The sequence below is a fragment of the Brienomyrus brachyistius genome, chromosome 22 (assembly GCF_023856365.1).
Source record: "Brienomyrus brachyistius isolate T26 chromosome 22, BBRACH_0.4, whole genome shotgun sequence".
Lineage (NCBI taxonomy): Eukaryota > Metazoa > Chordata > Actinopteri > Osteoglossiformes > Mormyridae > Brienomyrus > Brienomyrus brachyistius.
In genome coordinates, this window is record NC_064554.1 from 1626019 (window position 1) to 1638487 (window position 12469).

Here is a 12469-nt window from a genome sequence, read left to right on the forward strand (position 1 = left end):
GTTCAGGTCCAGAAAGTAAAAATCCAGACCAAGATTTTGCTTCAACCAACCAGTTGAGTATTCTGTGAATGTGACTCTTTATACTTGGTTAGTTGAAACAGAAATCTTGGTCTGGATTTGTACTTTCTGATCCTGAACTTTCCACCTCTGCATATAACCTAGATTATGACATTAATATCAGAAACAGCGTAAGACTTTTTAGTCGGTAGTAGCACAAGCAGGGCCACAAATACATGCAGGACAACAGCAATTCGAGCAACAGGATATTATTCGTATCTACAGGAAAAGAAGGTTCTTTAAGGATATTGTGAAGGTCACCGCTGACATAGCTACAGCTACAGGGGGATCTGGCGTGACGTTTGCGGCTGATGGGAATCCTCTTTGGCGTGCGTCAGAGTCTTTCAGAGAATTGGATACGGAGCCACTTCAGATGCCTGCTGCCCAAAAGCACAGGACGTGATTCTCCCTGTTTATTCCTCCTCTGCCACCTTGCCAACTGGGGCGGCCACAATCGGGCACCCATAGTCACCGCAGTGCCGCATCCTGTCCGCTTATGGAGGAAATGCCCAGTCAAGTGAAAACAGCCTTGTTCTTCACGATGCCCAGAAGCAGAAAGTCGCCAAAGCCTGGTTATCATGTTTCCTTCTCAAACTCGTGTCTTTTTGGATAGATTCACGTCGTGAAACGCTCTCTGAGGAGTACGTACACTATCGGAGAGATGGGAACAAACAACATTAATGTACCCCAATGGTACAAAAATGTTCCTCAGAGTGTAGTTCAGTACCTTTTAAGGTACATTTATCTACAGCTAGGGTACAACTGGTAGACCCTTGAGGGTACAGCACCAGTGATAAGTATTTATACCCTCAAAAGTACAAATTGATACTTCTTGGTACTTGAACTGTGCGCCCCTTCTCATCAACCTCACCCATGACAGATGTTTCTAGGGCTTTGCACTTCACCCAAAAGGTCCAGAGTCCTGGTAGGGTGTTTGTCCCTTGCACTGCCACCCTGTTTGTGGGTTGGTTTCATGAGGGCTGTGATGAGTCATTTTCAGTTCCTTTTAATTTGTTAGAAGTGCACCGTGTAAATGCCAAAATACACGGTAGATTTCACAGAAATAGCCCTTAGTGTAATCAGAATGCAAACATATATTTCACGCACATCAGGTGTGTCTTATGAGCTATATGAATATTATCGCTGTGGCTGCTGCATTGGGATTTGACCCAGCAACCATTTGATTTCCAAGTGCCAATGTTCATGACCAGGCTAGTCTAGCACCGGGCAGGAGCACCACATCTGCCCCTCCTCTTTGGTCACTTGTCTTATCTGAAGAGCTTCAAAGATGGACCCTGGGTGTTGTGACCGGAAACAGAGACGGACTGTCTCTGCCATTTACTCCCCATCGATGGGAAACATCCAGCATCGTATTTGGAAAGTAACACGGCACTGAAGCTTGGAAACCAGCCTGGCAGAGAGGATGGAGAAAACAGAGCTGTGGAATTGGGTCATTTAGGCCTGGAGCTGCCCGCCGTTCGCCCAGCGCTGTGACGGTCACACCAGTGTGACACACGCTATCTCTCACCAGTCAACCCCGGCTGTCAATGAGCTGTGTTTTGCACAGGAGTAAAGTTCAGGTTCAAAAAGTACAAATTTTGATTTTGTTTCAATCAACCATTTGAGTACTCTGGAACTCTTTAGATTCAACAAGTTGGTTGAAACAAAATCTTGGTCTGGATTTTTACTTTCTGGACCTGAACCATCCACCTCTGGTGTTGTGAGGATCAGTGCAACCTCACCCCTGCCCCCCTTCTCTGGCCACACAGATGATTTCTGAGCACGGAACTGCATCGGGGGGGCTTCTAACTACAGACTATGCAGTCTTTCCAGCAACTGCATTATGAGTCCAGAAAGTTCTGCTTTGCCTGCAACAAAAGAACACTTTGTTTCCCATAGAATCCCACATGATCCCTCCCCTTCATAGCCAGCAACCAATAGTAACGAGTGTTCATTCCAAAACAAAGATGCGCACTTTCCTCCCCCTTCTCGAAGGCAAAGGCCCGGTCTGGACTCTCACTGGACGTTGCCCGGACTTTGCACTGGTGTCCCGTGGTTTTCACTGGCATGTCAATCATCCCACTGATGCAGCAGGGAAGAATGCTGATGATTCAACAGCTGGGAGAGAAACAGGGCGGGTGGCAGACCAGCTGGAAAGAACACTGTGATTTTCGGTGTGGCCTTCTGCATGGAGGCGCCTTCCTCTTTCTGGGGGGGGGTTTATGTGGTCCCATCCAGAATTCTCCATCTTCAGTTCCCTAAAACAGAATCACGCAGAGAAAGCCATCTGTGCTCTTAAGAAGAGCATAAAACCACAGCTCATCAGGAGGCAAGAGGAATTCGTCAGTAGCAACCCCCCCCCCCCCCCCCCACGCCCAGCCAACTCATTCTACAAAATAAGTCTTATCCAACATCACCTGGTGGCATCCAACCACCTGAAAACATAGATACTTCCCCATGCAATCCCCCCCCCCCCCCCCCCAGAAGCTTTGTCCCACGTTCCCCGATGCAGTCATGTCTGGGCGTGCTTCAGGAATCACCCATCATTCCGAGTGCAACCCCCCACACACCTGCATGTGGGCCAGCTGGGACCTGAATCATCCCTCCTGGAGAGACACTGAGCAGTGGGAGAAGGTGAGCCTGACTTTGGTCTCCTCATGAAGATGGAGAACATGCATCATGACTGAAACGGAGTGCGATAAAGGAGAGTCATCACCGGAGAGGCCTCCATTCTCCACACACGTCACACTGGGGCTATGCTGTCCCCGATTGCTTAGCGTGACACTGAGGAATGGACGATAGGCAGCCTCACTGGCCCTGTTCTAAAGGCTGCACAAACGCGGCCTGGGATCAGGACGATTTGTACAAACACTGAAATATGTTCTAACTGAAACTTTTAAATCCTGCCCATAAATTCTGAGTCAGCAAAGCAAAACCTTAAGGTTCTAAGTAAGTACTTTATTATTCTAAGGATGTATTTTTGTCCTCTGCGTGCCTTACAAATTAGACAGTTTTGCTTTTATCTAGCTCTATCTGTAAGGAGAAGTTAACACTGTAAATGCATATATACCCAAGATCAAATATGTATTACTTTTAGAGAATTTTTTTTTACATACGGGCCTCGGAGGAATTTTTTTAAAAAGATCTCCTAAGTATTTCCCTTGGGACTTGTAACTGATAAGTGATACACTGTAAGAGGAAGGAGGCAAACTTTGACTACAGTGTTCTTATTCCCGATCAGTCGGTCATCCATTCATTGGAAACCAAGGGGCGGAACTATTGTGTAACTGAATTGCCCAATGACACCTGCTGGTTGGCCGATTTCAAACAATTGCCTTTAGTAATTACCTTAAAGAGGCGGCTTTTAATTTATTTGTAATAATTTTAATAATAAAACAAAACATTAACAGGACCCAACGGAACATGAACCACTACAAAAATGTAAACTACTTCACCCCGTGAACTTAAAATGTTCCTTTTTTAATGATTTAATTTCTTAATTTGTGTTTTTATTGATATTTCAACTGACATTATTGCATCGCAATCATACATTTCGAAAGGATATTTAGACGGGATCTTTATCTCATGGTGAGATAGCAGTTTTCGTATTTTTCATATGATTGTTATGTGGATTATCAGCGTGATTGTGTTAGAAAGAAAAAAAAAGTTCAACGTAACACATGAAACGGTATCTACCGATAAGATACTGCGCTTTTGGGTGACTAATGTAGCATTACGTGTTTGTTTTTAAAGCGAAACACACAACACCCAAAATGACGCTTTTTGAATACTACCTATGAGCATTCCACGTACCATGAAACGAAATCAGGAGGTGCTTCCAGGCAACGAGCACGCGTAACACACCGAAAAGATTATTTTCTAAATGCATGTTTTGAGATAATATATCATGAGCTGCATTTTTAGAACATCTATCTGTCATGCGAAACTTAATTGTTTTTGTTATGCCATTTGATATACGAGAAAAAAAACAGTCACTATTCCTCTTTCACGACTACCAGGAATGGCCTCCTAAAGGAAGAAAGACGGGGAAAAAAATCACGATTGCTTCTAGGCGTGTGCATGCATGTGAGTGTGTGTTCATAAAACCCGATTACACTGCCGTTACCAGAAGCGATGTTAGTGAAGTCGCATGTTACTGGAAAAGCAGCAAGGGCGGAGCTCCGCAGACTATAAATACGGTGGTGGCAAAGGGCGCTGCGATTCGACAGACTCTGCTCGCAAGCGGTGGCTGAGTTGTGGATTAGAGCATTAAACACGCTGAAATCACACTGATTAAAGGAAAGCAACGAGAAAAAAAGTAAGCCGCACACGACCTCAAGGTAATTGTCTTCTGTTGCTAGGAATACTAGTTATTGTCGGCTGCTTGGTGCCTGAAAAGACGAAATGCGAGCTGAATTTGCAGTATGGGAACACGCTTTTACATTATTTTTGTTTGGTCGAACTGTATTCCTGGATAGGTATTCTGTTCGCTTTTGGTGCCGTTTTCGCAGGACTTGAACAAAGGACTGGGGTATTGCATTTTTTTTGTCAGTGGAGTAGTGTCTGATCTGCGATATGGTTCTCCGAACTGGGTTAAATAATAATAGGGGTCAGTTTGCTGAAAAGCACTCGATGTGAAGTAGATTTCTCAGGAAGGCTGTCCGCTTATCAGGGACTCTCCTCTACCGAAAATGACTTTCAGAGTTAGAGGCTCTCTTTAACTGTTAATCTGTACCTAGCCTTATTAATTTAATGAACTGGCTGTGAAAGTCCCAAGTGATAGCTTAGTTTTCCAGTGACTTTTGCTAAACTTCAGTATCTGACAGGGTGACTTAGGTTTGCGAATAATCAGATATGTTTGGGGGAAAATGCTATTTCTTATGTATTTTTCTTATTCATATGCATTTTTTTCTTTTTTTTAAAGAATACAAAACAAAAGGCGGCCAAGTCTTTTCCTGCTCTGAAGTGAGCTGACATCTGAAGCTAATTTTTTTTCTCTCTCTTTCTTTCCAGTGTTCTCCCCAGCTGCCTCAGATCCTAGCGAAAGTGTTCCAGATGTGCTGACGGGAAACGCTGCTGGAGAACCTTTACCTGCCTTGTCTAGGGTGTTTAACCCCTGTTGTCGAACCTGTGCCAACTCTTTGCCAGCCTGCTCGGGTGTGCAGTCAGCGCCATGGTAACCCAAAGTAAGTTTGAGCTCATGATGTCCAGCACCCTGCTCGATGCCGGTGCCAGGCTCGCCAGTGACTCCCACTTCAAGACCTTTAGCTCCCATCTGCAGTACCAGCTGATCATCAGCACCGTTTGCAAGCTACAGGAGAGTGGCTTCTACTGGGGAGCCATAAGTGGCAAGGAGGCCAATAGTCTGCTCAGCGAGGAGCCTGTGGGCACCTTCTTGGTGCGGGACAGTTCGGACCAACGCCACTTCTTCGCCCTGAGCATCAAGACTGCGTCTGGCCCAAAGAACCTGCGCATCCAATTTGACGGTGACACTTTCTTCCTGCAATCAGACCCGAAGGGCTCGTCCATGGCACCACACTTCAACTGCGTACTCAAGCTAGTGCATCACTACATGCCTGCCAAGGTGGCGGGCGGCAAAGGGGGGACGTGTGGCATCTACTTCATCCACACAGGCGGTGAGAAGATCCCCCTGGAACTTCTGCGGCCCCTATCCTCCAGCATGTCCACGCTACAGCACCTGTGCCGCAAGGCTGTCAACGGCCACCTGGACATGTCTGACAAAAGGGACCTGCTGCCCAGACCAGTCAAGGAATTCCTTGAGAAATATGACTCCTCCATCTAGTCTTCCTGGTCTTCCCTCAGGAAGTCCTGCTGTTCTATCCACGCGGTTCTCAAGATCTGATTGGTCGGTCCTGCACGACGGACTTACCGTTGGGGCCCAAAGCCGGCTGCCTCGTCCCCGAGGGTCTGAGGCGACAGGAGCCATGAGGTGATGGGGGAGGGGCGGATGGAGGCTGACGGGGTATGGCCGGTGATGCAGAGCACCCCCGGGGCCTTCTTGGGAGCAGCTGGTTCTGCAGTGTATTAAGTTGGACTCTGCTGCTAATCCCTCGGGAGTGAAAAGCGACAATCTCCACCTTGTGAGATGTCGGGTTTGCCAGTGCTCCGGGCAAGAAATGCCGACCTTCCCGTATGTGATGACTAGTGCTTCCGCCATTTCCTGCCAAGAAAGGGGAGGACTCGGTTCCTGGGTGAGTGCGATACCTGTGGGTCAACTGGGAACGTGACACTCGTGGGACGTGCTTCCCGGCCGCAGTGCCAGAAAACTGCCACATGGATAAATGTGTGACTGGGCTGCATGCAAGTCCACTGGCTTCTGGCAGTATGCAGCCAGTGATGCCTGAGCATGTACTGTGGGGACTTGAACACACCCTGAAGCAGAAAGCAGTGTTCCTCTTCACAGCGGTTTAAAAGGCTGCTCGTCCACTTGATGGGTGCACTCTGTGGCCCCAGTTGGTCCAGACTCTAGTACTGTATCCTGTGACCACAGGAGAAACGGACCTTTTGAAGATGTCTCTGCAGGATAAGGCAGACCTGTTACCTTCCTCCATTGAGTGACAGGTCTGCCCGTCGAGTAGGACTCCTAACCTGGCTTTTATAGAACATGTCCAGATGGGAGAGATCTGTCCGCAGAAGGGACAAAAATGTTATTCTGTCTTTTATAAAGATGCACCAGCTGTGTTCAAATGTGGGGCCACCTGACTGGCATTTTACACGTGAAGATATGAAAGAAACAAAATGAAAACTTTGCACATTATTTATATTTATGACGTTTTCAGTAATTTATATTAAAGACCTATTTTTTACCAAGTGAAAAGTATGTCTGGTGTGGTTTGTGTGCTGAGTTGAGATCCCTTAACATAAGAGTGGTATAAAAAAAAAAAAAAACTCAAAATTCTATTCCTCCCTTTTAAGAAAAGAACAGAAATTTCCAAACCCTGCTATTGCCTGATTTCAGGTTCATAAAGCATTGGACCCATATGTTACCATCCAGGTCATGCACATGCTTAGGAATCGATACCTCATTAACATTCACAGCAATGTGCACTTTGATTGCTGAGGGGGGAGGGATTGTGGAGCAACTAAAGTAACCTGAAAATCTTTCCACAAAATTCATTTTGTAAAGAAATTCTAGATATTTGCCTGCAAAACACAAGAAACCCAACCATAATCTGTCCTGCTCAAATCCCTAATTGTATGTGAATTCCCCCAAAATCTCTAATTCAGTGTGTCTGTGAATTCTGTAATAACTTTTCAATTACGCGCGTGAATCCCCCGATAACCTCGTGTGTGTGTGTGTGCGCGAATTCCCCAGGAGCCTTTAATTAAATCTATGCATGTGGTGGGTTTTTTTTTTTTTTTTTCGTACAGCTTCTAATTAAGTAACAGTTGCTTCTGTTACTCATTTGTGAAATTCTTTCAAAAACTATGGAAACTTCCAAAATGCACATGATGCTATTTGATTCGATTTATGTAGCAGTCTGGAAGAGTATGAATCTGACAATTATTCTGGGTTAATGATGTTAGGAATGTGTCAAGAAATTGACATTTATATATGTTATTCGACAGATTTGATGAGAACCATGAAAAAGTCAGATAAACACAAGGGACAATTTTGTACTGTTGGGCAGCTGGTATCAGTTTCGTGTTGGAATCCATTACAAATAACAGCCTTCAAATGTCGTTGCTGGAGCGCCGATGCTGATAGCATGCAGGTGTGTTGTTCCAGGAACGGAATGTGCCGTATTCCGCATGTGGAAAGGAAGGTACCTCAGTCACACAAAGGCTCTATAGAAAGAGCACTACCCCCCCCCCCCTCCCCCCCAACCAGGATATCACATTCCACAATTCTCGGCACCTAAAATGTGTTTTTATTTAAAGATTAGGTAACAAATAGTGCAGCGGTGTGGAGCCGGACTTTATACCAGACGATAAGCCCCCTCACCGCTACTGCACCCCCAGACGAGACTTAAAATCAGTGGCTGTGTAGGAAAAGCTGCCTTTTTTCTTCAGTACGGTTCCCATGCATAGGCACCTCAATTCCTGTCTGTGACATCAAACGTCAACATTCCCAGTTGGTAATGGTCGCCATGGACAGGACTCGAATGGTGATGGTTAGAGAGCTAGTAAAAGGCAATGTTTTCTGAAGATTGACTATGGAAAGAGGCAGAACTGAGGCGAACAGAATCCTTGGGAGGAAAACTGGAGAGGCCACAGAAGTGGGATGAGGAAATAATGAGACGAGAGACAGAGTGCAAAGCGGAGCACTTGGGTCTTGCACATGCACACGGTAACTCCTGAGGCCTGCATTCGCGTTGCCTGGGAATCGCAACATGCTCCTTCCGCAGGCCAGTTTGGAGGCTTCCCTTAGAGAGGTATTAGGTCAATGGCATTTACATATTCTGATAGCAGCTGTTAAGGCTCATTGCTGACACTTTGACACTGTGATGCTTTTTTTGGGGAAGCCAAGGTAGTACTTTCACTTAGGTGTCTGGCTCGGAATACGTGCATTCATGCCTGCATGGTCCCCCGTCTGATGGGACGCCGCCATGGGACTGGGGGGGTCACCTCAGGAGACTGACTGGACGCCAACAGCCGCCTTGGTCATTTCACACAGGGAACTCGCTAGTGTTTGGCCACGTGGCTCGGGAACCTTCTAGTCCCCACAAACCTCGCTTTTAGATGCATGGTTTTTCAGATGCATTCTGCCTGGGAGAGCTCAAAAAATCAGTACCCCCCCCCCCCCCCCATTCTCCAGCCTGCTTAGCCTTCCAGTGTCAGTGAAGCGTGCAAGGCATACTCAGCTCCTGTGTTGGTCAGTGACTTCATAATTCTTTTATTATTATGGTAGATCTAACAGGAATGAAATGCAGCAACCTTTCAATGTACCTTGGATCAAGGTCTGTGTGTGTGTGTGTGTGTGTGTGTGTCTGTGCAAGCTCTGGTACAGCATTGCACACTATCTGTGCCTGTACTGATTTAGATCCCCATTTCCAGGTTTCTGCCAATTTTCTTGTTTCCCTCAGAATGAGATTCCCAGCTGTTTATTATTTGTGCAGGTGGTTTTGCTGTATAGTTGCTGTGAAATGCAGATGGGGGGGGGGCAGTGGGGAGGGGAGGATCACATCCCGAAAGTACATTGCTTTCCAAGGCAGATGTTTGGCGTGAAGATGGCAGCGTGCCAACTGTGCTGGGAAGCCTGGCATTTATCACAGTGTGTTGAATATGGGTGTGCACTGCACTCTGTTATCTAGCGATAAAAAACTTTGAAGGTGCCGGCTTCTCAGGGTCAGCTGGGCTGTCATGGTGGTCACTGGGAACTTTTATTTTGAAAATTGTTTCTTTTGTGTGACCAGGAGGTCAAAGATTGGACTGATACTCCAGACCGGGATCTCCCAGGATCACAGACATGCACAGCGACAGGAGCACCTTCTGCTTTCAGGATACCCTGAGCTGTATTTATTTCTGTACTGTCCCTTTATGAAGGACATGTACCCTGAAGAGTTTGAAAAATAGGTCGTTTTGTGAAAATTTCTGTGTGTACGTACCATGTGACTCTTACTCAATAAAAGTATTTTTTAAAATAACATGCTGAATGTGGATGTTTTCTGTGATGTCCAATAAAATAATGAGTTGAAAATTCTATGACAACTCAGCCACAAACCAGTGAATGGAAATCCCAGAATTTTTACTTTCGAGTGCTTGCAGTTTATTTACATTGCTTCTGCACACCATTGACTTGATAATATTAAAATGGTTCAAATATCTTAAAGGTTGCATTAACGACACCCTTTGTGCATATATTTGAGAATCAGGAGCTGAAGAAATAGTTTTAATATATAGGATGGTGCACAAAGGCTGATGTGACCTGCTGTCCAACCAGTGCCAGTCCATTCGCCTGCCCGCCCACCCGCGAATTCTCTGCGGCTGACAGAAAGGGTAGCCCCGCCTCCCCTGAGCTGTGTTTCCATGGAAGTGGCTTCAGACATAGCCTCTAACCAAAGCTCTTCTGAGGAAAGCTCATACACTAACGTCCTTATCTGATTTCATGGAGTGTTACTTCAGTTGAACTTCTAAATATGAAATATATTTTTTTCTCTCTCTGGGCGTGTGTGTGACCTAAGACAAAAAGGAGGTGGAGATTTTAGAGAGTACAGTGAAGCTTAAAATAACCAAATGGATAGTATTAATCGAGTACAGGTGTTGTGCCCTGACCTGTGAAATACTTATTCAGTCAAGTGTGAAGTTCCGATATAAATCTTACCCATACTAGGATAATTACTAGGCTGACCACAGTGATTCTGGGGGACGGGGGCCATCATATCCAGAGCCACACCATCAATTTAGAGGGGAACGTGCAGGTCAACTGTCACTACAAATTGCCATTACGAGTGTGTCACATGACCAGATGGCGGGCAGATCACTACTTTCCAATTTCCGGCACGTTTGTTTACACACGACATTACAGAAACTGCAACATTACAGAGCTGTTTTCAAGCATTTCACAAATATGATGGCTCTTCTACTGAGGTTAAATAACTGCCTATTGTTTATTACTTGGCACATTATATTATAGGTATCTCAGGGTCTCCACCCTAACAGGTGAAAATTTGGCTTATTTGGAGCAACTAATTAGAATTGGTTGATGAGAAGTGCTCTGAGCAGCTGAGCTTGAGAAGAAGCCAGGTTCCAGCAGGTTCCAGTCATGCTGGGTTATTTATTTTTTGTTTCGCAACGTCAAATTTGCCGATCTTTTGGGAAACAGAACAGTCTGAGTGACCAAATGTGAAAGGGGCCACAGAACACCTCCCATTGTTTCCACAAGTGGGTGTTGCCGTGGCAACAGCCACAGCTCCTCTGTACAGTCGACGAACTCCAGATGCCCTCCCGAGCATGGGGATGATTCGGTGGGGGCCCTCCCAGCACCAAGTCTTCCCAGGCGCAGCTCGTGGCACCTTGCGTAAGCTGTGACATCAGCGCCGAATTGGCCCGTAATGTAAACACACTATTGCGAGATGCCGTGTGTGTGAGCTGGCATGCTCCCTAATGTCGAGCGCTTTTACAGGGCCAGTGGGGGAACCGTGTCCCATATGACTTGGCATACAGAAATGATGTGGTGAGACAGATTACAGTAAACGGTTCACCTCACACGCTGTCAGCTTTTTCCAGCCTGGTTAGACAGGCTGTGTGTGTGGGTTTCATAAGACTTTCACCTGAGGATTGGAGTGGCCTTAAACAAGGACCAATCAAAACTAGTCATGCATCCTGGTGGATGACCAATCAGGACAGCTCTTATAACCCAGAGTCTGTCATGGGACTTCTTTTCATTAGGAGGAAAGCCTAGCATTAGGAGTGAAAGAGCAGCTCTCTGGAATTGTAACCCACACACGACGTGTTTCTTTTTTAACTCCCAGTTCTCTTTTTGAGTAATTCTCTAAAGCTTGTTTCAGAGGGTGTTCCCATTTCCAAAGGTGCAGTTAGAGTAAAACGTAATGAGTCACCCAAGTGCACGGAACATATTAGCTCAGCTGATGTTTCACCATTCACTCTGATTGGCTGTGTTATCCTGGCCCCGCTGTCTCCGCCCACTTCTGCATCTTTGCCTCTGACTGTGATACTGTAGGTATTTTTGTCCAAATACAGGGGCTCATTATGGAGAATTTCCTTATAGTCCAGCCAGCCCACTTACCAGCACCAGACGAAAAAAAAAATTTACTGAGAAGAATGGCGTAATGCCTTTTGGCATTAGTGCAGTGGCAGGGAGTGTGTCAAGCATTGTAGCCTCATACAAGGCAGAGGTGACCCCCTGCTTGAGGGCAGCGACCTCACAGTGTGCTGTGGGCATCCTCACCACCAGGCACAAATGTGTGCCCCACTTTTGGCCGCACACAGAGAATCCCCAGGGTTTCCCTGTAGAGGGGATGTGGGTAATATCTGGGTGAGTGGGTTCATGTATGTTAGGGCCGCTGATAAGCAGCTGCAGCGGTCCTGTGAAACTGAAATCAGACAACATCGTGGTGCGTGGCCCCATCCCCAGACTGAGAAACTACCACAAAATCACCATGCCAACCAGGAACCCCGGCAGCGTGGGTGACGCCGCACGCCAAGGCGAAACCGGTGAGGTCCCGGGAGTTTTTCAAATTTTTTTTTCTTTTTTTACAAGAACAAACAACAGGACAACATACTGGGACGCTGGAGGGATCTGAACGCTCTGCACACCGGCAATGGACCCAGAGTCCTGCATTTATTTATACAGTGTAACTTGGCATGCAGTGTATAAGCAAGAGTTTTCATATATGGTCTTTTGCCAGCAGCTTGTTCTCCCGAAACGTCAATCTATCCCAAGCTCAATGGGTCACATTGTAAGGTACGGTGGCGTCACCCACCACTG

General features: G+C 46.2%; 1 protein-coding gene across 2 annotated transcripts; it reads left to right on the plus strand.

Annotated features, from left to right (window-relative positions):
- Positions 1 to 4242: 4242 nt before the first annotated feature.
- Positions 4243 to 6895, plus strand: LOC125717873 (suppressor of cytokine signaling 3-like). 2 transcript variants are annotated; one of them, XM_048991228.1, is made up of 2 exons: positions 4243 to 4397; positions 5071 to 6895. In XM_048991228.1, exon 2 carries the CDS (start codon positions 5231 to 5233, stop codon positions 5858 to 5860), a length of 630 nt encoding a protein of 209 aa, XP_048847185.1. In that variant the 5' UTR covers positions 4243 to 4397; positions 5071 to 5230; the 3' UTR covers positions 5861 to 6895. The 2 variants fall into 2 exon arrangements, with proteins under 2 accessions (XP_048847185.1, XP_048847186.1); XM_048991229.1 differs by having other exon boundaries at positions 4247 to 4375.
- The last annotated feature ends 5574 nt before the right edge of the window (positions 6896 to 12469 follow it).